Genomic DNA, 25,049 nt, shown 5'->3' with positions numbered 1-25,049 from the left:
AATGGGCCTCCACTATACAACAGCTTTTAGCTATACAATAGCTTTCAGTTCTGTTGCATATTCGTATTAAAAATTAAATTTTAGAAGGCAATGATCCCTGCTGCTTTTCCTCTGGAATGGGCTTTGCCAGACGCTCTCGCATTATGTCACTCAGATTCAATTTCACTTTCCTTCGGACTAAATATTGCCACAGATACCTAACACTTTCACTCTGCTGTATAAAAATAGACAGACCTTTCGTCCAGTTTTTTTCAGATCTATTGCAATTCATGGGTAGTACAACAGAAACCTTTGCAGTGAGCGGTTCTGGTTTCTTCCCAGACTACCAACCAACTGCTTGCGTTTAGAGGGCTGGAGTCTAGCCCTTCGTTATTAATGTGACAAGAAGTGTTTCCACTCACCCCAGTGCCCAGGAGCTGGATATAGCCCCTGCATCACCCAAAATCCAGAAGGACCCCTGTGGTATGTGGCACAGGACATTCCCAGGAGCTGCAGGCCTCTGCTTTGTTTTTAATGTGCTTGTTTCCTCTGAGTGCTTTAGAGCAGCATGAGGATAAAAGGTTATATTTTTAAAAGATATTGCTGCTTCAAACTCGGTAACATGGCTTTTTCCTGGACAATGCCACTAAAAGGCCTTACAGCTTCCCTTGTCCTTTAGCTACAAAACAGCCTCCTTGCTTTCACTACTCCCCTCTTTTGCTGCTGGTGGAACTAGGAAAAGGTGTTTTCACTGGCAAAAGCCCCCCATGAAGTAGGTGTAGAGACACCCATGACAAACTTTGTGTAGAGAGGGGCTCAGCAGGACATAGCCAGGATTTCAGGCATGATACAAAATCCCTAAATCGATCATGAGAAATTTTTAATATACCTGAAATACCCTTGTTGTGGAAGAGACTATGCCTGGAGTCCTGCCTGCATGCCCCGGTCTGCCTTTGTGGACAACTGGCTGATGCATAGGTGGGCATATTTTGAGTTATAGCAGCATGAAAGCATGTAGGATGTATCAGTTACAGAAGACTTTTTTAGGCTCATTTTCCGTGTAAAAACCTTTCCCTTGAGAGGGGTGGCAGCAGCAGGGTGGAGGTAATGACCACAGTATTTGACAGCCTGCTCAAAAGCAAGCCCCTCTTCCTTGGGGGTTAATGACCCTCTATGCTCACCCCATGGTTTTACTTGTGGGGCTACAACAGATCTGGGCATACCAATATAGCTACCACAGCAGCACCTAGCTGTAAGCATTAGCCAGGAAGAACAGCATACGGAGAAAAGCTGCTCATTAAATTGAGGTAATGTATTCCAGGAAAACGCGTTATATTTTGATTACGGGCATTAAGAGCGGGAACTGCTAGTACAGCACTTGAGATAAGGGAGAGGCCAGGTGGACTTAAATAGCAAGTCTTAGTATGACTTCTTATGTAATAATCTGCCCCCCATCACCATGAGGTCTGCGTGTCTCAGGCAGCTAAAAATAAAGCAGCCTCCCCCTGCCTTTCTCTCTGTCCAGCTTGTGGGAGGAAAGACTTGACTCACTCGCTTGTGTTTGGGTGAGCCCTGAGAGCCGCATCGGCAAAGGGAAACAAGGGTCACGCATACTGAAGCAATACTGGTCTCTCCCTAAACCAGAGGAAATATAGACAGAGGAAATATATTCACCCAAGTTATTAGCTGACCTGAATGGACCAGAGGCTGCCTCTGAAAGGTGTCACTTTCTCTCTGCCCTGGCTCCAGGGAGACAAATACCTCCTGCTGAGGCACTCCATGCTCCCACCCACTCTGGGCTGCAGAAAACCAGTCAGGGCTTATAGCCGCTTACCTTTTGGCTTTTTGGGGTTTGCTGCACCAAAAATAGACCAAGGCTTTTCCTGGTCTCCCTGCTCGTGAGCCAACAGGAGGCGATGACTGCCTGCAGCAGTGGCTATGGCAGGTCATGCTGTGCTAGCAGAGGCAGGATGGGCGCTGGAGATGACAGAGTTCCTCGTACTTCGCCAGGGCAGTATGAGGATGTTTAGGCAGATGTGCTGTGTCCTCATCCTTATGCCACCCTCAGCTGTTTCCTTTCAAAGACAGTATAAGCATAATATTGATTTTCTAACAGGATGTCCCATGCAGCACACTCACTATGCTTGGACTTTCACTGTCATTTGCCAATGTTTTGTAACATTGAGACTAGAAAGTTCAGTTACTGTGCCAAAAAGAAAACATCCTATAGACTGGAATAGAAGTGTGGGCAACACTTGTTCCAAATTGGTTATTAAAAAGTGTTATATTCTTTGGCAGAGAAGGCTTGGAAACCCTGCCTTTAGATATACCTTTTTTATATTGATTTCTGGCATTGCCATGAGACATGCCAGATTGAAGAATGACAATAATATTATGCTAATGCCTGATATTTAGTCATGTGTCCTAGAGTGGGTCCCAGGTGTATGTTTTGGTGACTATTCCAGCTGTGCATTTGAATCCGTCATTGAAATTCACCATATTATATGGGTAGAAATGTTAAATGGCAAAATTTGGATCCCAGTTGAGATCCAACATCACGGTTATTGCATTGTTTAGATCCAGGGGTTTGTTTTGTATTTATTTTTGGTGTGATACCTATGGCTGAAACCCAAGTATTTCGGGGACTTTGACCACATGCTGTAGTCAGGGAGGGTGAAGGGTCTGGTGTCTGGGCTTGGACAGGGGTGAGGAGGAGACTGCCACAGTGCTGCTACTGTCTGGGCACATGCTCGTGCTTCGTCCCAGTCTCTGCTAATGTTAAATGAGGATAATTAAGTTTTCCTTCTTCCCAGAAGAGCTGGAAAAGAGCCTCTTGATAAATTATTCCCCAAAGCGCTTGCCAACTACTTAAACAGTCTGTAAATATTTTGCAGACACTCTTTAACTGCAAGCACATCACATTTCTGCTCCAAGTTTTTCAGGCTTTTTCCCAACTTCCCAGCAATGCTGCTGGAAGAGCAGATGGAGGGCAGGAGCACATGGGGGTCAGAGAGGAGGGAGCAAAACTCCAGATCAGGGCATCCAGGGGCAAGGACAAGAATAAATGACCCAGGGCCTCCTCCCGGGGTGAGCAACTAAAGCAGCTTTGTAGTCTTCACATGGTATCCAGTGGCTTCACTGCACTGCTGTGCCAATGGGATGGACCTCCTGGGTTCAGCTGGACAGGACAGGACCCCTCAGCTGGGAGATGGAGATCATGCAGCCTCGGTGGGGCTGCAGGGAAGGTGCCCACCAGGCAGTGATTATCTGTTCTCTTGCAGCCTATGAGAACTGGAGGGCACCAAATGCAGTTACCAGGTGTTGCCTCAAAACAAGCAAAGGGAGGCTCTCTTTCATGTACGTTGCAAGTAAACCACAGAGCCTGCAGGATGTTTTGGTAGTTAGGCTTGCACATGAGTCCCAGAAGCGACTCCATAAATCCGTGAAAGAAAAAGAGGTCTGTGAAAGCTAATTAAATACAATTTCTGGCATAGAACTGCTGAAGGCTGGGATAGCGTAGCAGGAAAGTATCCATACCTGTTTTGCGTCTCTTCCTAGACACTTGTTGCTGGTCACTGTGGGAGACAGGATATTAAGTCAGCCAGACCCTTGGTCTGGGTCTGTATGATTTTTATTTTTTTCTGTGAAAAGATGAGTTTCTGTTTATTCAGGCTGGAGAGCAAAGCTTGAAAAGAAAGTCAAGACTCATGAAAATTCACTCTGGTAGTCCTCTGCTTTTTACATGCTCTATTATTTTAGAGTCTGGCTTGTTTAAGTGTTTGCAATCCTGAGCCTCCCTGTGTCCACTGGAGTCCAAGTGTGGACTTTAGTAGCACAATGGAGGAAACTTCTTTATTATCTGCCCTTTACCTTGACAGTACATTGATTCCCATCTACAGACTGATTTTATCCCTTTTTTTCCCCTTGGGTATTGAAAACATTGACTTCTCCGCAGCCTGTGGTAGCAGAGTTTTCAGTATTCTAGCATCAATGAGTGTTCCAGTGCACAACAGCCTTTACTGAAACAGAGAGATTCAAACCAGCAGACTTTGTGGGGTGGTTAAAACCATCCTCCAAATTTTCGATTTTCAGCCCTTCTCTCACACAAGTTTGGAAACAGCACCTCAGTCAAAATGGAAACATGCCATGGGAGTTTCTCCTCTAGAAATCTCAGCTGCTAAGTCTTGCTGGACAGGAAGCTTCACCCAATAGCAAATGCATCAGTAGCACCAGAGCGTGGCAGGACAACCCAACTATGAAGGACCATCTGCCAGGCACTTTCAGCAGTGCTCAGAAGCTGCTCCAGGAAAAATCATCTCAGAGGAAAAGTAAATCCAGACCAGCACAAAACTAAAGGCTTTCTGAGCAAGCACCCCAGGCCAGCAGGGATATGTGCCAAGGCATCCATGAGAAAAAAAGAAAGAAAGAAAAAAAACCAGTCACTCCGAAATAGGCAAGATAGTGAAACCATGGAAAACCACAGAAGACTTCTTTTCACTTGCCTCTTTCTCTTGGCGTCACAGACCAGCACATCTGGTAGACTAAAGGCTGGAAGGATAAGGCATGTATTGGAGAGCCCCATGGGCCTGTTTGGGGCTTCAACACTTGCTCCTGGGCTCTCTGATGCTGAAAAACAAGGTCTTGAAGCTACACTGCAAATTGTAAACACAATTTGGGGCCAGGAGGAGAAGGCCAAATAAGCTCAACTCCCAGCCCCAGAAAAGTGGTGGCTTTTAGGCAGCATGACAGCGAGGACAGAAATATAACAAAATGCAGGCTCAGCCCTTCCAGGCAGCTGGAGCTCAAGTTATTTCCATGTTGCAAAATTCCAGGCAATTTTTCCACTTAATTTGCAAAAAGGATGACAGAGATTCTACTGGTCACTTGGCAACTTTTCCCCTCCTCAAATCAGAAGCAGTTACTTGCCTGATGGTTGTACATTGTCAGGAAATTTGCTGCATTCTCCAGCAAGACTCTTGCCTTGTGCACTCTCCTGACAGTCACCCACGCACTGAGACTCAAAAGAACCTCAGCCTACTTAAAATCATCAGCAAATTGTTCATCTCAAGACATTTTTAATACCAGGATTTGTTTCTGTGGGAATTTGCACTTTAAAAGAATTAATTATAAACTTATTGAAGCAATCGGTGTCTGACACTGGCTACTGATTGCTGCCACTGGGGCTACAGCTGGCCGCATGTCATTGCTCATGTGAGGCTTGAGCCTAGTACAAAACACAGTTGTTTCTCTTGTGTCCACAACGCACATGCCCCAGGCTCAAAAAATCCCCTCAATGCTTAAAACCCCATGTAATTTTCAGAATATGTTAATTCACAGACAGTTTATGGTAACTTATTCCTGTGCCAAAATAGACACTTTGCTAGTACAGTCTGTTTTCCTCCCCAGGCACATGTAAAGATAGCAGTCATATCCCCCTCCGTCTTTTTCTGCTGGGTTTAACAAGGCAAATGAAGTTTGCTCTCGTAAGAGAACCTTTTCATCCCCTTTTCCTTCACATGCTGGTGCCCAGAAAGCTGAGTCCCTAGAGAATGACCGAAGCATGACAAAGCTGCTGGTGGCTCTGAGTTCATTTCTGTTGGATTGTCCATAGATGGGGTTAGACTAAAAGGCCTGGGTGTATTAATTGTCTGGATACAGCTTTTTACATCTTTTATGAAGATGGAGTTGGCCATTTCTCTGCACTACTTGTGGCTCAACAATTTCCACTATGAGCTTCTGTTTTCATTTGGTTTACATTTACCAAACTCAAATGCGTTCAGCCTCACATTTTCCACACTTGTAGTGTGCTCTGGGCTGAAATTTTTTTTCTCCATCTCAGGAAATAGGGATCATTTGTTTCCAAGAGCACGCCTGTGGAAAATTAGTTGTTAACATTACATACATCCATCTGTTCCTTTGAAGGGCTTTACCACCTGCTTACAGTGGAAAGGAACCTGAAATTTGGAAGGAAAAACTCTAGGGAGGCATCCTCTGTTGTCTCCATGAAAATCTACTCACCCTCAGTTCCCTATAAATTTCTGGAAAACACCATTTTCACCTGCACCCACTAGCGCATGTGTCTGACCATTATATGGGGATCAGACTTGCTCCTTGGCACGTGTATCACCCTGGGGACCATGCATGGCAAGCACCCCATCTCCTCATATGTTTCTGCCCATGTCTTTGGCTCATTCCATCCAGCACAAGGTCCTGAAGATGACAAGGGTCTTCTGAAGCTTTGTTTTCAGGTGAAGAACACAACTGACTTTTTAAATAAAAATGCCTACATGATACACAACCATAGAGTAAAATTTTCAGAATAAAAATGTCAATGTATTGTGTAAGAGTCCATCCCCTTCAGAAATTTTCTCTCAGGAAGCTCTACCATGAAGTATTGGCACCAGGATTGCTGGCACGCAGATAAATCCCCCCGCTGGCACAGGGAAGAATTAGTAACGGTGGATTTACACCTGACTTTGACATTTTGCAGTTAACTTTTCATGTCCTGCTACCACCTGTAGCTCTGACAAGTGCAACCAGAGTGCAAACATGAGTGCTACCCAGGCACATCATTAAGCAAGTAAAATATATGGACAGACATCCGAGTTCTTAGTAAGCTCTAGTGCATGTTAATACACAGGTAAATGTGACAGGCACAACAAAGGCATCCCAGCACCAAACTCTCCACTTCTATACCTGTCTATTCAAGGTGTGCAGACAGAACATTGATGTATAGTCTGAGCCTGTGGATGAGGTGCAAAGCAAGAAATGATCATCAGCTTGTGCTGATATGACCCATTTCAGCTGCATCCATCTTGTCCAACTTCATCCTGCAGTTATCCAGTACATGTGCTTTTGAACCGAAGCACTATGGTCAGTTTTGATCTACTCTTATAAGAGGAGTCCGCACTTAAAACACTGCATTATACACAGCTAAGTTTCCAGCTCCTTACTAGCCTACATGGCTTTCATGTGTTTGTGAAAGAACCAAACAAAAAATATCAAGGACACACAGGAAATCAATAAAAAGCAGCTGTAAAAAAAGAGGGGAAAAAAATAAAAGGAAATTAAAAAAGAGGGTATTGGCCTCCCAGTATTTTCCTGTTTTGCACATCACAACATAAACATTTTTCAGATAGCAGAGTGGGTTTTATTATTCAGGGGTGTCTCCTGAGAGGAGAGAAATGGAAGGATGTCTGGCAACTGAATGAGCTTTCTGGAAGAAAGTGGTACCAGGTCGTGCTTCATACCAACCAAAGGCAGCAAAATTCATTAAGATTCAAGTAAGGTCTTTTTTCTTCTTCTTTTTTGGAACCTTTATATAACCATTGATTTAGCTATAAAAAAATAAATTCATTGTCCAGGGAAAAAGAAAATGTTTACACTTGTGGTCTGAGTCTTCTGTTACTCATGAACACTGGAAATATCCTATAACTGTGCTGTTATACAAAGATTCAGCATAAAAAATACAATTGCTGGTTAACTGTCATTCAGATTTAGGACAAAGATCGAAGACTGCTGTCACAGTTCTAGTGTATTGACTTTGGTTAATTTTTTTCAGATTTGTTCATCCAATTCCTGACATTCCAGTTGAAGTCACTGTATTTCAAAACCTGCTGATCAACTTCAGATTTTTACCATCTCGGTGAACTCTAATTTTAGATGCTCTGCACTCAAGCAGTAGACTGCTTAGTTGCGTATGAGCAGTCTCAATGACTTGAAAATAAGGTTACATACGTAACTTAATATTCACTGGATCACAGCACAGGTTTCAAAAGCTTTGATTCAGCTTTGTCATTTCTCCTTCTGGCTCCTGAAATTAATGATTAAATAAGAAAAACAAGCAGTGGATACATTAGTTTAATGCCTAAGATTTTTTTATTCCATGCGAGTGAGTCAATACATTCCTTTGTGAAATAGGAAGCAACAGTTAACATTGTACAATTTTATGTGCAATATTCTATTGTGGCAACAGAGAAGTTTGCAAATTTTTCCTGTATTGTGGTAGTCAATTTAAGACTCGTTTAACTCTGTGACTGATGTTGCTGCAGAAGTCTCACAGTGAATGTAATGTCTATCTGATATTCCATACAACTTTATGTTTTATCTCCCTACTGCTATCTCATTTGCCATTCTAGCCTACATCAGTTGATGTAAACAGTTATCTTGACATTAGCTTTAGAAGCAATGGTACTAATAGTATATGACATTAACAGTATAAAAGTGAAACACTTCTTTGCACATACCTCAAGCCCTCTAGTTTTCTGATACACTTTGCTAGTACCAGCACATATCGAGAGATCACTGGAAAGTCATCTTTTAGGCTAACAAGAAGAATGCAAAGCTTTGTCTGGATACAGAAGAATTTGTTGACCATTACTTTAGGTCTTACTTTCTTCCTCCTGTCTGAAACTACAGCAATATCCTGCCTACACCAAATACGTTTTCTTATTGTTATTTAGAGTAATTAGAACAGTAAAAGTCGGGTATAAGACTTGGAAGCCTTATAAGAACACTTGCTTCTCAACATCTGGCTCAAGAAGAAAGGAGATACAGCAGCTGATGATATTAAATGCAAGAAGTAGCAGGGTCGCTGGCTGCAAGTTGACGTATGGGGAAAAAAAACCCAAACAACCAACAAACAAATAAGAGAGAACAGGTTCAGCAACAAAAAAAAAATGGAAAGAATCAGAGATGGCAGGACAGTATGCTTAGCCTAGGATTAAGCCTCCCCTGCTTTCCATGAACGTTGTATTTAATTAACATTTGATTACTCATTGTCCCTGCCCATGACAGGGGGGTTGGAACTAGATGATCTTAAAGTCCTTTCCAATCCAAACCATTCTATGATTCTATGACTGCGGCCAAAACCACACCCTGGTTGAAAGCCTGGCACCAAGGACCTGCAGGAGACCACATTCCTGTCCCTGGCAGCTGCTCCACGCTGCCTGCTCACTGTGCCCAACCTTGGATAGAGGAATTGCCTTTAGAAATGCTGAGCTGATGGCAGATGGCCTTGTCATTCCAGGAGTGGGTGGGCACAGCCTTCAGCAGGTACCACAGCGTGATGCTGCCCCGGCTGAGCCCTAGCTCCCAGCACCATGCACCAGGGGAGCACACAGACAACCACATGTGATGTGGCTCCACCGCCATTTCCCCCCCTTCTCTACAAGGTAAGGAGGAATGTTGGCCTTGTTTCTGGTGAGGCTCTCTAGACAGCAGAGTACCTCAAATTATAAATAGCAGCATTAAGAGTGTTAGCATTGCAACAGGCATCCTGTCTCAGCAATCACCTCTGTAATCCACCAGTGCTTTAGTTTTCCCCCTAAAAAAACCACAGCCTATACCAAAAGCAAGCATCTCAAAGGTCTGCTGTGCTGACACCCTGTGAAGCCCCAGGTCTGCAAGTGAGGTATTCCTATCTCTCTTGTGCTGCTTTGGGTTTTAGCTTGTTCTTCAGTGGTGTTTTTGCTAGCTAGTTGCAAACAGGATTTGTGTTAACTTTTGTAATAAAAAAATAGTTTAAAGAATATACTTCTATGTTTCTATTTTCCATCTGTTTTTTGCATCGGCAGAGCAGGAAAAGAGAAAGTACTTCTCAAGACCAGCCAGTGCATACACAAAAATTGGAAATGCTCTCAATGGCCTCTGCACAATCTAGAATACAGTCAAGGGAATAAACCAGGACTATGAACATAAACTCTCACTGTCTTGTGGGATGTCTGAATGCTACTACGTTCACTGGACCAAACGTTTGCACTATTAAATCCAGATAAATGCCTGCATTCTACTAAGACATACTGATAATTATGCGGAGAAAAATATAGTTCAAGTTGTCTACATTCACAAGTCAGAGACAGAAAAGAAGGAAGTGGAGAACATGGAAAAATGAATAATTAAAGAATGCAGTTAGGAATAAAATGCTAGGAGGGTCCTGTGAGCCTGAGCCATAAAGTGAAGCACAGATGAAATAATACAGTCAGTAACCACAGATAATGATGCAAGTGCAGATCCTGTAGCAAACACCACAGTACTGTGTTTTCTCCCCAGGACAATGTTTTACCTGCTCTGAAATCCTCTGGTAAGTGACCAGTAGGAGAAGACATCCACTGTGTCATTTTAGAGAGGAGAAGAATCTCCTCTGAAGAGACAAGTTATATAAAGCAGCCAAGGCTTTCTTTTTATCAATGACTTGTCAATGCAGCTGTGAACATTCACCCTTTTAATCACAGACTCGTTAGGATCCACACATATTTAATCAAGACTGTAACTCTGAAGGTGCTCTAAATGCTTCTATAGGTAGTAGCATATGTTTTAGCACACAGCACCTTGTGTTTCAACATTCAGGTGATCATGCTAATGCTGAGGTAAAATCTGGACTTCTAGCACTAAACTGCGAAGGCAAGCAGTCACTTCCTGGTTACACCATCTGTTTATTTTTAGCAAGCTGCCTATTTAAAAAACAAAACACAACAAAAGCAACACTGACAATAAGTTGATTAAAATCTAGTTCAGATCATTGATCCATCTGTGTTACCACTGGGGCTGGTGGAAGCTGTGTTCTTGTGGCTCTTCCCATCACCGTCCAGAAGACAGCGGCCAAAACAGGAATGCCATTTCATGCACAGGTAGCAGAAACATTCAGCAGCCACCCCTGCTTTTGCTCAGTCATTTTTCCTTCTGCTGGCACCTCCATCTGTGGTTACAAATCAGGGCCCCATGAAGCAGGCGGACGACTCGACCGATGTCACTCGATCATGTTGCCTGGTCTTCCACTGCTCATTTCCTGCAGCATAATCTAAAAGAAAGCCTGTTTCCATGCCTGATCTGGTCTGGACAAAGATAAATCTGAAGGCTGCCTAGTGACTACTGTATAAACATACAGAAAGTCTGATGATCTAACCTACAAGGCCTTGGTTATTTGGTATAATTAAGTGGAGAAGATGCCAAGAAAATAATTACCGGAAAGTTTTCTTTTGAGAAACTTATGATAGAAATTTCTCAACAGCTTCAAGGAACTCCATGGATGAGCTAAGCCCTTCCAAGTCCAGCAGATTGCCCTTTTTGTCATGAAAGTGGAATAATTCAGTCTCTTCCTCTTCCAGTTCCTCTCGAAATAGGTTGGTCTCTGAGGTAGGAATGATGATGATGCGAGGGACCGTATTGCTAATGATGCAGCCCAGGACTCCATTCACTTGACTTTCTTGAGTTGCCATTTGTGGAGTACATGAGTCCCCTCCTCCACTCACACTCCTGCTATTCAGACCAACAGGCAGAGAAGCTGCTTTTAGGGAGCTGGTCACAAGGGTTGCAGAGGTACCATGTAAGACTGGCTGCCCAAGCACCTTCTCCAAACAGCTGGAGGAGAGTGAAACCTGGAATGGAGACATAAGCTTTAGTGTTGTCATACAGCATATGACCATGGAAACCAGTAGTTGAAATGTTCATCACCACTAGCCATTTTTTGAGTCACCGGTCATATTTTCTAAACACTTGAGTCATTTACTAGAAAGAGGGAAAATCATGGTGCGTTAACATCTACAGCTTGGAAAGCAGGATGTTAAATGAGGCAAAAGAAGACATGCCTAAATATCAGCAGAGACCAAAAAGAGAAGAAGGAAGAAAAGCCCATTCATATATCTGACTTATTTTAAGAGAAGTATTTATCCCTTTTTAACACATCCCAAGGTACCAGATAATTGTATTTCTCTCTCTCTCTCTCTCTCACCCCCAAATGGCTCTTGGTACTGTCTCAGGACAGTCAATGGCTTTGCATTCATATATTGGATAGTACTTCTACCAGCAAAGAAAGGAAAACCAGCAACTGCTATTTTGCTTTGCTAACCATTTCCCATCTGCCTTCTTTGAGAAAACTCTTAATTTCCTACTTGGCCCTGATGGCAACTCCCCTGTGACCTTTCCATAACTCTTTGTACGAAGTATGCAAATCCAGAGTAAACTAAATAAGCTTTGAAACTGATATTTAATATTTAAATACTCTGGCAATGGAAGGCATGAGTGACCAATTTTGGCTTGCTAGAGAAAATGACAGTTCAGGTTATAAAATGCCACATATAGAGAGAAGTTAGAAGTCCCTCCTTCCTGGAGGAAATCAACATTTAAAGTAAAATGCAGTTTTTACCTCATTACTATGTGAATTCCCAGGAAGCCTAATGGAATTCAATGTACAGCAAAGTTTTACTCAGATTGCTATGAAGCCTCTATCAGAGTAACAGTTCTGTTTATTTCTCTTCATACACTTGTAAGGCGTATTAATTAGCTACAATGAGTCTCTCCATAGCTTGAGCTTCCCATAATAGTTTTGTAAAAATTTTTCCTCTATTGGAGATACTCCTGTTCTAGTCATAAACCTCATTAATTCAACTTTAGTCTTCTTGAAGCATTCAGGCATGTAATTCCCATGGATTTATAGGGGTTTGGTGCTAAAACATCTTTTTAAAATGTTAGATTGGTTTCTAGCATGATTACAGCCAGCAGGAGCTGTAATTTGGCTCCTTTGTCTCCACCTAGTCCATGGCCTGTGATCCTGCCCTTGTACTGAGAAATCCTTAAATCAAAAAGGGAAGAGGGGAGGGAGAGGGAGTATGGTGGCTGGTTTTAGTTTTTATTTATTAAGATTTAGGGGTCATCATCTCAGTAAGTAGTTTAGCAGAATATCTCATTGCATAGTGTAAGTCTAGTCTGATTTTACAGACAGAGAACAAAACACATTTGTTTTTCATACAAATTATGTTGTTCAAAAAACCGCAACAAACCACAACAGATTTTTTAGTCTCTCTCTCTTCCCCTCTGTTTCTCTGTCAGTCTGAGTACAAAATAAGATACTAGTATATACTGAAGCATTGTGTAAATTCACTCCACAAGCAGGAATCATTCACCGATCCCTACTGATGAAGATTTCTCCAGCCACTCTACCTACCCAAGTGGGGGGAAGAACAATGTGCTAAAAAAAGTGGTTTAAATCAACCTGACAGAGAAGAAAAGTCTGTTCCTCGAAATGAAAGATAATTATAGAATGAAAAACCTAAAACCACTCTGCCTTGCTTCAAGTGCTGTTTTCACTGCAGCAGAAGGGTTTCTTTTGGATATGGACACCACTTCTAAGTTTTTTTAAATAGTTTTCGTGCCAGGTAATTCCCTTGACATGAAACCTGGATGCAGAGAGCACACTTGGCAAGTCTCTTTTGAAATCAAGTATTCAAACCTATCTTATCCTCATAATACATGCCTGCATTTTAATGCTTCCAAAAGGCCTCTTCACTGCCACACCAGGTTTCCAGATGTCAGTCTACACCAAGTCTGTTACCATTCTAACTAACTGCAGTAAGTCATGGGGCTGGAGCATATCTTTGTGGCATATCTTTGTTGCAGTCCCATGTGTTTTTGTGCTCTGGAACGCATCAAGCCTGGGGTTTTGACTGGCTTTTTGACTTTCAATTGGGGGATGCCTTTTCTCTTTTGACAACCCATCTACAGCTGTGCATTAAGGAGTTTTGATCTCAGCCAGTGAAAAGAATTCAGAGGTACATAATTTTTTAGATGTTGTTTAGATAGTCTTAAAGAAAACAAAGGAAGTATAAGATTACTTAAAAAACCCCTCAACTCTATTTTGTTAAATCAAAAAGTTAGGTGACTCTTCACCAAATTCACACTTGTATTTCCATAACGGAGCATTTTTGAAAGTGCTATAGTTGGAATTCCGTCATAGACAATCCATTAATGTTATTGAAACCTTAAAATAAATATCTAAAAACGCAGTGGGGTTTCTTTAGTGTTCGTTGGGATTTTTTTGAGGGTAAATGGTGGCCACATAGTGAAACACTCTAACTGAGCTTGACAAATACATATTTATTCTGATTGATAGAATGAATAATGATGCACTTCATTTAGCTAACACACAGAGGAGCTTCACACCACACAGGAATCTTTCTTTGCTGAACATACTAAGAAAAGCAAATGAGGCTTTGAACATTCAATGTAAATAAACTCCACACATCTCGATGAACACCACTGAAAGCCTCAGCATGAAAGTATTTTGTTTGAAAGTTATTTATCAAAATAATCCAACAGATGTCTTTCAAGGACAAAGTATAGCATTCTTGTGGGCTATGCAGTTAATAAATTCCATAATCCAGGATCATTTTTTAAATTACTGAATACTTTTATGCAGACCACCCCAGATTTATTTTCCTTCTCCTTCCTCATGAGACTGAAAGCCGGTGGTTCTCCAGAACCTGGAGACAATCTCTTGTCTTTTTGACACTTGGCTACCACGCTGGACGCGCTGGGCTAGTGATGGAGGACAGCAGAGGTGGGTAGTAGATTTGAGCCCATGTCGCCTGCCACTATATTTGAATTCATTGTTTTTCCATCAATACTATCACAACAGTTGCAGGGAAAGATCAAGGTTTCTCAGGACTTGATCTTAAGGAGACACATGAAAGAAGACAGGGAAGACGCATGCAGGAACCAGTTCATCGGCTGGCTGGAAATTTCCAGAATAGCTCCTGCATTAAACTATGCTTTCTCTAGACAATTTGCCTCAGAACTAGAAGGGAACAGAAGGGACAGAAGCAGACGCTGTAGCTGACCAAGGTGTGGATGTTTGTTTACACACACTAGAGTAACCCCAAGAAAGGGTGCCTGCATCAAAAAGTAGGTGCTACTCAGTCCAGACAGAGGATTGTAAACCTGCCAAAAAATGCAGCACTTTGATATGCTTGACATTGTGCCACCCATACAAATACTCATTTCAAAACTGGTGTTATGGTTCTGGCAGATGCTGACTCATAGATGACCTACTGCTCTCATCCTATGAAGTTCCTCAGAACAAGGGGCTCCTGGATGGCATGACACCAAACTGCAGCGGTTTGGGCAACGAGTGTGATTCATCCGCAGAAGATGCGCTGAGTACTCACCATCTCCTCTTTCAGTGAGGGAAGGGTGGCAGCTGCCAGACTCTCCCACCCTTAGGGAGAAATGGGAGTTTCTTTCGTGTCTTCCCCCTCAACAAAAATAAAACATTTTAATGTTTTTTCTGAAAAGAAGGAAAAAGGTGGCTTCTATGATGTCAAATTCTTTTGCAACCCTGACTTTGTAATAAAAGGAGGCTACCACAATGTGGACACAAGGGTCAGGATGGGAGGAACCAGAGCTGGGTTAGATAAACAGGAAAAGAGACAAAGATTTCAACTTCTTACATTTGAAGCTACTGACTGTGCTTTCTGTAGCAAGAATAACACTAAAATGGAGAGTCCCCAGCAGAGACTTTTCCTTACCTTTTCTGCAGTTGCTGCATCGCAGCTGCAGGTCTTTGGGAGCAGGTCTCTCTTCTCCTGTCTCGGACTTGTTGAGAAAGAGTGACTTCGGCAAGGCTGCAGTTTCTTATGAGCTGGCTCTACAGGGTCAAGCTCTACATCACTCCAGGTCTAATCACAAATGATGAAGAATTTCAGACAGGTACATCCTTTCTCAAATTCTAAAACTTCTCCAACACTAGCAGAAACCACACACACTTACAGAAAACTAAAGCTGTTATAACACAGGCCTCACCCTCAAAACTGTACTGGGGAGAGGCTTGATTTTTAATCTTGTCACTGACCCTGGACTATTTTTCTGAACCAAAAAATTCTTTGAAATAATGAAAAATTATGTAATCTCTTTTCACCAGTATGTTTTTCACCCTTTTTTATCTCATTGTTTGTGCTATGCTTGTAGCTGCATAGCACCTGAAGTCTAAAGATGGGAGCAAATACCACCAATATGTTTAATACGGCTTATGGCATTCTGCATGACCATCAGCTGGTACAAAACCATGGACATGAACAGGTCCAAACCCACATTTGTACACATCCTAGCTGGATAACCAGAATGCCCAGGGCTTCTCAAGCCCCATGAACTTGCTGCTTCTCTGAACCATCATTAGTGGATGGGAGGCAATGAGTGGATTCTGCACTGATTTTCTAATAGCATGCCAGTAATGGAGCACAATCATGACATTGCAACCGTGCCATTCTATTTACAGGCTTGGGCAGAGGCCATCCATCATCCCTAACTTTGTGGTGACTTTTTTATTGAATATCAATGGTGAAATCTTTCCACTACTTTGCACACCAGCTTTTAGATACAGATGCATGGATGAACGGACAGATAGGCTTCCACACAAGTGGGAAGCTAGTGCATAATTCCACTGCATCACCTTGCTCACACATCTATGTATTGCCACCTCTTTATTTTTCCTCCCTTGTAGAATCAAACTGTAAGTACAGCTTTATATGACTTGTGACTATGTTGGCTCCCAACACTAAGATGTACACAACACACAGAGGAAAGCGTTGGTGGCAACGGGCGTGTCTTTTACAGTGTTGCTGATGTCATTCCTGCCCATCAACACTTTATTGGAGCATTCCAAACTTTCACTCAGTCCTGCTGCCATGCGAGAGTTGTTGAGCTTAGCTTTTATTTCAGCAGCTGCTGTTTCAGCTAAAAACTGTACAGCTGCACTGAGCTGTCAGTTGCCCCAAGGACAACTACCTTTGGATGCATCCACTTAGCACAACATGGTGCTACACATTGCTAACAGTAGGTGTTTTGTTTGTGAATCCTAAGCCAAAGTTGTGCCAAAGACTGAATCCTCTTATCCATGTTATACCATCTCTTTAAACAGCACCCCCAACCAAACACACACAATAACCTGCTAACTCCCAATTAACCAAAACCGAGTAGCGACCAACAGTGAAGAACAGAAAGCTTCTTGGATCAAGGTGTGTGATCCAGCTGAAATTACCTCATTTGACAGCAAACAATGGATTAATGGGGAGAGAATGTAGGAATGAACTGTAAGTCAAGGAAATTTAAAACTTGAAGGGGGCAAAAAAAGGCTGGAAATAAGTAAACGAGGAACCATCCCTGTTTTAAACTATGCCAACCCATTTCCATGTCACTAGACGTGCTATCTATGACCAGTGAATGAATCATAGAATCATAGAATAGAATCAAGTAGGTTTGAAAAGACCTTTAAGATCATCAAGTCCAGCTGTTACCCCAGGACTGCCAAGTCCACCATTAGACCATGTCACTAAGGGCCTCATCCACACGGATTTTGAAAACTTCCAGGGATGGTGATTCCACCACTTCCCTGGGCAGCCTGTTCCAATGTCTGACCACCCTTTTGGTGAAGAAATTTTTCCTGATACCCAATCTAAACCTCCCCTGGTGCAGCCTGAGGCCATTTCCTCTTGTACTATCCCTTGTTGCTTGGGAGAAGAGACAAGCTACCTCCTTGCTCCATCCTCCTTTCAAGTAGCTGTAGAGAGAGATGAGGTCCTCCCTGAGCCTTCTTTTCTCCTGACTAAACCTCCCCAGTTCCCTCAGCCGTTCCTCATCACACTTGTGCTCCAGACCCTTCACCAGTTTCGTTGCCCTTCTCTGGACTCACTCCAGCACCTCAATGTCTCTCTTGTAGTGAGGGGCCCAAAACTGAACACAGTATTCCAGGTGCAGCCTCACCAGTGCTGAGTACAGGGGGATTGAAGCACAAATGTAAACAGACAGGTAGTCCCCATGATCTCAAGGGGAATCAGGTACGTGTGGGTGCTCTGTTTGCTCAAGCTGTTCTATATATGTAGTATATATATATACACACATACTCCTTTTCTAAAAGTACAGTATTGGCATGTTGCACATACTAACCTCATATTTCAAGGATGATCTGGGTATTTTACAGTCTACAAAATCATCACAGTCGATACTTTCATGCATCATTGCGTAATCAGTGGTCTGTGAATGGAATTAAGTCAGCAGGATATATTACCTAACTTTAATTTACATTGCAACAGAAATATTTATGCATTTATTTAGAGTATTTAATCTGCTTAAATCTATTATATATATATAATAAATCTATTATTATTTAGAGCCAAGACAAACACTAAATTTCATAGCCCATACAAAGTGAGTCACCCTATTTTTCTATCTTATTAAGGTCTTTGCCCTAATATAGAGATAAACATGAAAGTGCTTCCTGTGCCCTGAAGACTATGGGAGCCTAGACAAGCAAATCAAGGCCAGGCTGGATGTGGTTCTGGGCAACCTGATCTAGTTGAAGATGCCCCTATTTATTGCAGTGGGGTTTGGACTAAATGACCTTTGAAGGTCCCTTCCAACCCAAACTATTCTATGATTTGGGGATCCTCATGCTGTGCAGTACGGTAGTGTCACACTCCACAGGAGCCCCATCACACACTTCAAACTCACTTTGGCTCAAAGCTGAACAACAGTACACTAAAAAAGGCTTTGCTAAGAGAGGCCTTTCACTCTTCCATTTATTGTTTTAATTTAAAAGAAATTTTATGGTAGACATTTTATGAAACACTATAGTAAATGCTTGTAACTTCTAGACAAGGTCTGCTTGAACATTGCATGGTATTTAATCACCTGCTAATTTTGAATGACAAAACACACCCCATTTAAGTGATTCCATGATGTTTAAATATCTTCATTATACCTGTCTGTAATGCAGTAATCCATAAGCTGTTTAGTGATAGCTAGGAATACTGCTGTGGTACGTGACATACAGTCACAAAGTGGAAGAGGACCCCTATTCCTAAATGATTCACAACTTCACAAGCTGTATGGCTGAGGCTACCCAGTGAATCACAGTTAGTCACTTCAACTGGAAGTCTACCTGATGCAGCTATATGGTTAATATGCAAGAGAGGAAGCAGCAGCATGGACTGCGAAGTAACCTGTCTTTTGTAATGGGATAGATTTTGTTTCATTAGGGCTCAGGCAGTGAGCCTTCCCCTCAGGGACTTCAAGTGGTTGAAGTGGTTTTTTTGTTTGTTGGGGGTTTTTTGGTTGGGTTTTAGGTTTTGGTTGGGTTGGTTTTTTTCATTCTGTTTTGTGATTTCTCAGCCGAAGGCCTGAATTTCATGTCAGCACCCTGGGCATAGTGCTCACATGGGCTGGGACTGCTTGGTTTCCCAGTGAACACTGCATTTTTTGCTCAGGTGTGTTTGCTTTACAGTCTGTCTTCTATGACTGAGTTCAGAAACCTCCCTGATGCTGCTCCCTGAAAGGAACTTCCTTCTCCAGGAGAAAATTCAGTGCTAAATTATCTTGTCTGAGACTGGTGCACTTTCATGCTGGTTTTCCTGGTGGTCCTAGGTCCATTTCTACATCAAGAAGCTCAGTCTTCCTGAAAATACTCACTGTTGTTACAATCTCAGTGAAATGCAGCTCCATGGCCTGACTCTCAGCAGCAGCACCCTGAAAGCATGCAAATAATGGAGCCCCATCCTCGCTCAGACCGCTGCCACCTGGCTCGAGGGGAGAGCCAAGAGTTTGCCACTCAGTCTGTCACAGTGATTTATACCTTTGTGAAAGGTTACTGACTGCAGCCGTCACTCTGGGAGGTTTCTTACATCCAAGCTCAGTGTGGAGCACTGCAGATCCCTGCAAGGGCCAGCCCCAGCCCAGCCCCAGCCATGGCAGCCATCTCTCCCCAGAGCCACCTTCCCAGCACCTCTGCAGGCAAGGTTGGCTTCCTGTGGCTTAGAGGGGCAGGGGAGGTCATCCTGAGAGGTGCTATGAAGACACCCAAAGGGTCCTTTTATTTATAACTCGCTGAATCACCAGCCTTACGAAACACCCCACCTTGCCCTAGGTGCAGGAGTCTTCTACTCCTCATGGTTAAAATCCAGGGAAACAAATAAAAAAGATTGTCCTGCAGGAAATGGACTTCCCTTAAACTAATAAGACAGCTTCTGGATAGGTTAGAAAACTCCTCCAGCCCCCTCAGATACTGAATTATAGGAAGTGATTGGTGACATGGGGAGGGCCTGATAATGGCTCTTTTAAATTCACATTAAAGGCTTAACTGGAACATCCATAGTCCCAGTAAGCATCTGAACCATGCAGATGTGCTGCCCCTCCCTCCCCCCTTTTCCATTCTCTAATTTTGAATATGTATTTGTAGAGTCACTTATTTTGGAAGTCGGAAAAACATTATACTCACTTTCCTTCATGGAAACAAGAAAAGACTTACAGCTTCTCCAGTGGAAACTGATGAAACACAAGTGCTCTTGGTCCTGCCAGCAAGAGACTGATGGCTGGAGAGAGAAGTCCTGAATGATGACTCATTCATGGAGCCTCTCAGGACATCATTCTTCGATATTCGTATTAGGAACCTCAAGCAGGGAACAGCATTGTGGATGGTTTTTCTGAAGGAAAACAGGACAAGAAAAAGAACAGATGGCACATTGACGGCATGGCTTTGAAAATCACGTGGTGAAAGTACCGTCTCTTTCCACAACCTCAGCACAGCTTCTGTTTTGATTGAGGAGGTCTTAAAGACTACATGGAAAAAGCGTGGTATATCTAGTGGAAACTACTTAACAGGCTGAAAGGAAAATAGCAGGTGGCTTCTGGGCCTTGGGTCAAAACACATATGGAAGAGCTGCATGGATAAGTAATAAGAATTGAAAATATATTGAAGAATATGATTGCTTCTGATTTAATTAAAAGGCTAGCCCAGAAAGCTTTCAGGTTAGCTGGTACGAAGTTCTTCACTGTGCAAAGGCACAGGAGAAGTGGAAAAGAGGAAGGAGAAGAGGGCCAGAAGAATCAGATATTGTTACTTATTTGTATCACGGCAGCTCCTATAAACTCCTATCAGGAATTAACACTCCGTAAAAGCACAGGGGAGAAGGATGGTCCAGGCCCCAAAGAATTTTAAAACTTCCTTATTCATTAAATAGAAATCTCAGTCATGGTTTTATAAGTCTATTTCTCCTGACCTCATCCCTGGCCTCATATGGAGCAGAAGAGCCCAAGAGCCTCTCCTGCACAATGCCACCTGGCCTTGCTCCTTGCTGCCGCCAAGAACTGGCAGGGTGATGCTAGCCAGAGCACTCCATTTGCTATAACACCTCCCCAGTGCCTCCCAGTCTGTTATTTCAGCCCAACAGATGAAGTTAATTTTGGCATAAAGCTAAATGAAGGAGTCAAGAAGCAAGACAGCAACAAGGCATATGGAAAACAACTGATGCACAGGACTTATGGATCAGTGAAGGATGTTAGGATATTGACTTTACACTGAGATGCAAGTCAAGTGGATGTATACTGTAAAATCTTTGCTTCTATAGTTACCAGGTTTGTTGAATAATTAGTACATTTTAAGTCATCATTTCTATTCTTGGAAAAGATCCCACACATTCAAGTATCAGAGACCTGATTATGGGGTCACTAGTTTGTCAATCAGTAAAAAAACCAAACACAAACCCACCACCACAAAACCCCACAAACCCCAATATTTGGCATCATCACCATTCTCAGTATACCAGACTTCTGTGTGTCCTTCCTTACAACTTCAAAGGCAACTGAACCGCAACTCTGTGCCTACAGTGGAGACGAGGACTGAAGAAAGCTTCCTGTCGCACCATCATTCCTGATTCTGTTGAGGTACCTGCCAGTGAGCTGGCAGAGCCCCACCGAGCTGCTTAGAGGTGCAGAAGGCTGCCCACACGGAGCTGGATAAAAAAGAGAGCTAGTCTCGTGCAGAAAATAAGTTCTGAGAATCAGCAGGGATTTACAAGACATGAGAAAATGCTAAGCCCCAATAAGCTCATTTTCATGTTGAAGACCTCAGGCGGGTGCTGAAAAAGCAGTTGACAGCTTTTATCCCCAGCTGAGAAGCTGAGCCACTTCCCTCAGAGATAGATGTAACTTTTGATGTCTGCCACAGCCTACCTCGTATTGTAAACTATTCAATAACTTCAAGTTCATGTAAAACATACCATCCTGTTTATTAAGTAGGATTTCATGCAGAGACCTCACGCTGAAGGTTCAGGAAATGTATGTCTAATGGTGAATTTTCAAGGACAACATAAGAACATTATTATTGATGTTTTGAGGAACCAGAGTTTCATTTTTACTAATATTTAGGAGGACTGTTGAGGGACATTTTGTGGGCTGGAACGAAGGAACAGATTTTGAAAGGTGTTTTAATACTGTATGTGTGAAGTACAAACTAGGTATAAACTGAGGCGCTTATTTAATGATATTTTTATAAACCTTTGAAATAAATATCAAAGTAAAATATGTAATAATTGCAAACACATTTTTTAGAAAATAATGCATATCAAAATTATTTATGATTATTCAGTTATTTATGATGGACCAGTTTTGAACAAATAATTTTTGTACAATTGTGCTTCACTTGGTAGCAAATCGGAAACACAAAGGTACAGAATTTCCCTGCTTGCTATGAACAAACGACTACAAAACCTAAAACTTCCAAAATCTAAGGAAGTTTCAGCATTCACTCTAACACAGCCAAGTGATGTTCTCTCACACACAGGTCGTTAAAGGAGTAAAAACTTCCTTCTCACACAAAACAGCATTTCCTGAATTAAAAATTTGTACACATTTCCTTACTTACTCACATTTGTTACTTCTAGTGATAGTTATCAGGGAAAGAAGTAATTTTCTTCTTTATACTGGTGGGGAGTGGGTTGGCAGGGGTATACAACAATCCATCTCTAGACCAGTTCTTAAAAGCCAAGTGCCAGCATGAAGGTCACTGTTACATTTTCTGTTACATTCGTTGTAATTTACTTTTTTTTTTGTTGCTTAAGATAAGGAAACTCCACAAAAAGACTTCTCTGATTTGCTGGGGTGTTAAGTGACAGCAATTCTCTGTGCAAAAAAGCACCTTGCTCTTGTAGTTGTACATCATTTGTTTGGGACATATCCGAATTCTTTAGGTCCTGATTTCTAAATTCCTCCTTCTAGAAAGATTTGGAAAATAACTTAGATTTAATTTGTTTCGGTAGTTCCAATACAAAATGGTAATTCATCCCCTGCCCAAACCCTTAAGTCTTGTGCCTGAACAGACTGTCCCACTTATCCATCATTGAATAAATTACTTTCAACTCATAACATGAATTATTAGAAGATTTGGAAATTATCCAGAAACTCTGATCTTTACATACATATTCATTATTTACTGTTCAAGCAAAATTGGTCCTGCCAACATACTGTCACCAGCTGAGTTGCTGGTGTACTGTAGCTGCTTTTTCAGTTTTAAAACTGCATGCTTAATGATCACAAGGGACCCAACATTACTTCTTTTCCTGACTGAAAGACTCCCAGGTCTTTCAGTGAAAAGTATTCACGAGAACTCCATAAACCCTTCTCTTGTTGATATGTCTAGAAATACAAATTAGGAAGCAGGGAAAAAGTAAAACAAAACACTTTTTAAGAGTGTCTGAAATTTTGTTGTGGAAATTTTTTTAGTTTTACTTGGAAAGGCCAATGCTGGTGGTAGAAAAAAGACTAATTGAAGCAGTTCACTCTGTGGTATCTCCTTTGAAAACACTGACTTGATCTTGCAGAAATAATATAAGGAATCACTCAACATAATAGCTTTGGATTAGAAAAAAAAAAATACCAGGTTCATAATGTGTCAGCCAGCCATGCAAAACTTCTCATTCAACTTCTGCAAGCCATCAGAGACTAGTCATTCTCCTATTCTAAATTAAAATGCTCTGGAACCTTCAAAAACTAAGATGAGCTCAGGTTTTTGGAGGATGTAAAGCGATGTTAGTTACGATAGCAGGCATTTTCAAACATAATATACGTTTTCACCATTTCTAAGTGTATTTCCACCAGCCTTCTGAGAATCTTTAACTGTTCTTACAACTGCACTGTCATTTATCAGGCATTCAAAACAACAAACTCAGTTTCCAGCTCCCAAATCCTAGTTTTCGGGCAACATAGCTTAGCAGCTTTTCCACTTCCTAGATGAAACAAACTTCATACCGACGACTAACCCTGCCATCTAGTGGCATTTGTACATTTATCACATTTATCAACATGGCATACCCATGTTTCATCCACACTTTTAATGCAGCACCTCTTTGTGGTAGATATGTTTTGAAAGACTTACAGAAAAATCTAGAGTTATGCTGAATAGAAGTTCATTACAAGCATTTTGCTTTTTATATAATAAAGTATTTTTCACTGCCAATGTTTCAAAAACACATTATGTCCATGGCAGGGGGGTTGGAACTAGGTGATCTTAAGGTCCTTTCCAACCCTAACTATTCTATGATTCTACGATTCTATGTACAGCTCTGGGAGGGAATTGCAAGCTCTGAGCTGTATCTCTTATGTGAGGTATAGCTGCTTCTGAGTACACTGCTGTGAGTAATAAAGGTGGGGAAAAAAAGCATTTAGGAGCCCACCTAATGCTAGAGATAGGGCTGAGAACACAATGGAGTTGTATCTCTTTCCTTACATTAACCAACCAAAGAAAAACCTCAAAAACAACCCCTCAAGCCCCCCTAATTTTGCCGGATTTTTGGAAACCAAGTATTTTAGCAGTTTTAACAGAAGTGACTTATTTTGCCAGTACCTGAACATGTTTCTCAGCTGAAGCTGGCAGGACATGTCTAAATAAAACGTTGACTACAAAAAAGTTTTAGCTTGTATAGTGTCTCGAAAGTGCAAGGTAAGTTTGCCCTTGTTTGAAACCATTCAGCAGAATACCAGGCCGGCTTATTCCCTTGCAAAAGTATTTTGTTAAGTCCTTTATAACTGACTCTAGGACCACACGACTGAAAACATAATCATTTTAAACGTGTCCATACTCTGCATGCCTCCAGGTTCTCGACGGCACAAAGAGTAGGTGACCTTTCTGAAATGCAAGGTGGCTTCTTCTCATGCTTTCCTCAAATGTCAGGGGAGGCTGAGCTGGTCTCTGGAGGTTAATTGGGATGCTCTAGAGAAGTTATTAAAGGAGATTATAATGGACCTTCTTCTGCAAAGAGAAAGGTTTCTGATTCTTTAGAGAAGTGTCTTTTATGGTATATTAAATTATCATCCTATTCACCTATTCCTGTAGGTTTCACAGCAGAGCAATAGTATGGAAATCTTCATTTTACAATGCATTGTTACCTTTCTAATCATCTACTCTGCGGGAACAAGTTATCTTCATACTCTCTATCTCTTACCTTACTGCAGTCGGAGGGCCTGGATTAAAAGCA

At 41.9% G+C, this 25,049-nt stretch overlaps 1 protein-coding gene across 5 annotated transcripts in view; it reads right to left on the bottom strand.

Moving 5' to 3' along the window:
* Window positions 1-10,894: 10,894 nt before the first annotated feature.
* Window positions 10,895-25,049, bottom strand: part of LOC115610579 (melanopsin-like) — a 73,850-nt gene continuing 59,695 nt past the window's right edge. For all 5 annotated transcript variants that reach the window (XM_030492303.1, XM_030492305.1, XM_030492304.1 and 2 more), the window contains 3 exons: window positions 20,048-20,222; window positions 15,279-15,428; window positions 10,895-11,354 (listed from right to left, as the gene is read on the bottom strand). In XM_030492303.1, the coding sequence (XP_030348163.1) occupies window positions 10,965-11,354; window positions 15,279-15,428; window positions 20,048-20,222 (715 nt within the window). In that variant the 3' untranslated portion in view covers window positions 10,895-10,964. The remainder of the gene's footprint in view (window positions 11,355-15,278; window positions 15,429-20,047; window positions 20,223-25,049) is intronic.

The sequence above is a fragment of the Strigops habroptila genome, chromosome 7, assembly GCF_004027225.2.
Source record: "Strigops habroptila isolate Jane chromosome 7, bStrHab1.2.pri, whole genome shotgun sequence".
NCBI lineage: Eukaryota > Metazoa > Chordata > Aves > Psittaciformes > Psittacidae > Strigops > Strigops habroptila.
Note: the sequence above shows the minus strand (reverse complement) of the source record. Positions and strands in the feature narration are given on the sequence as shown.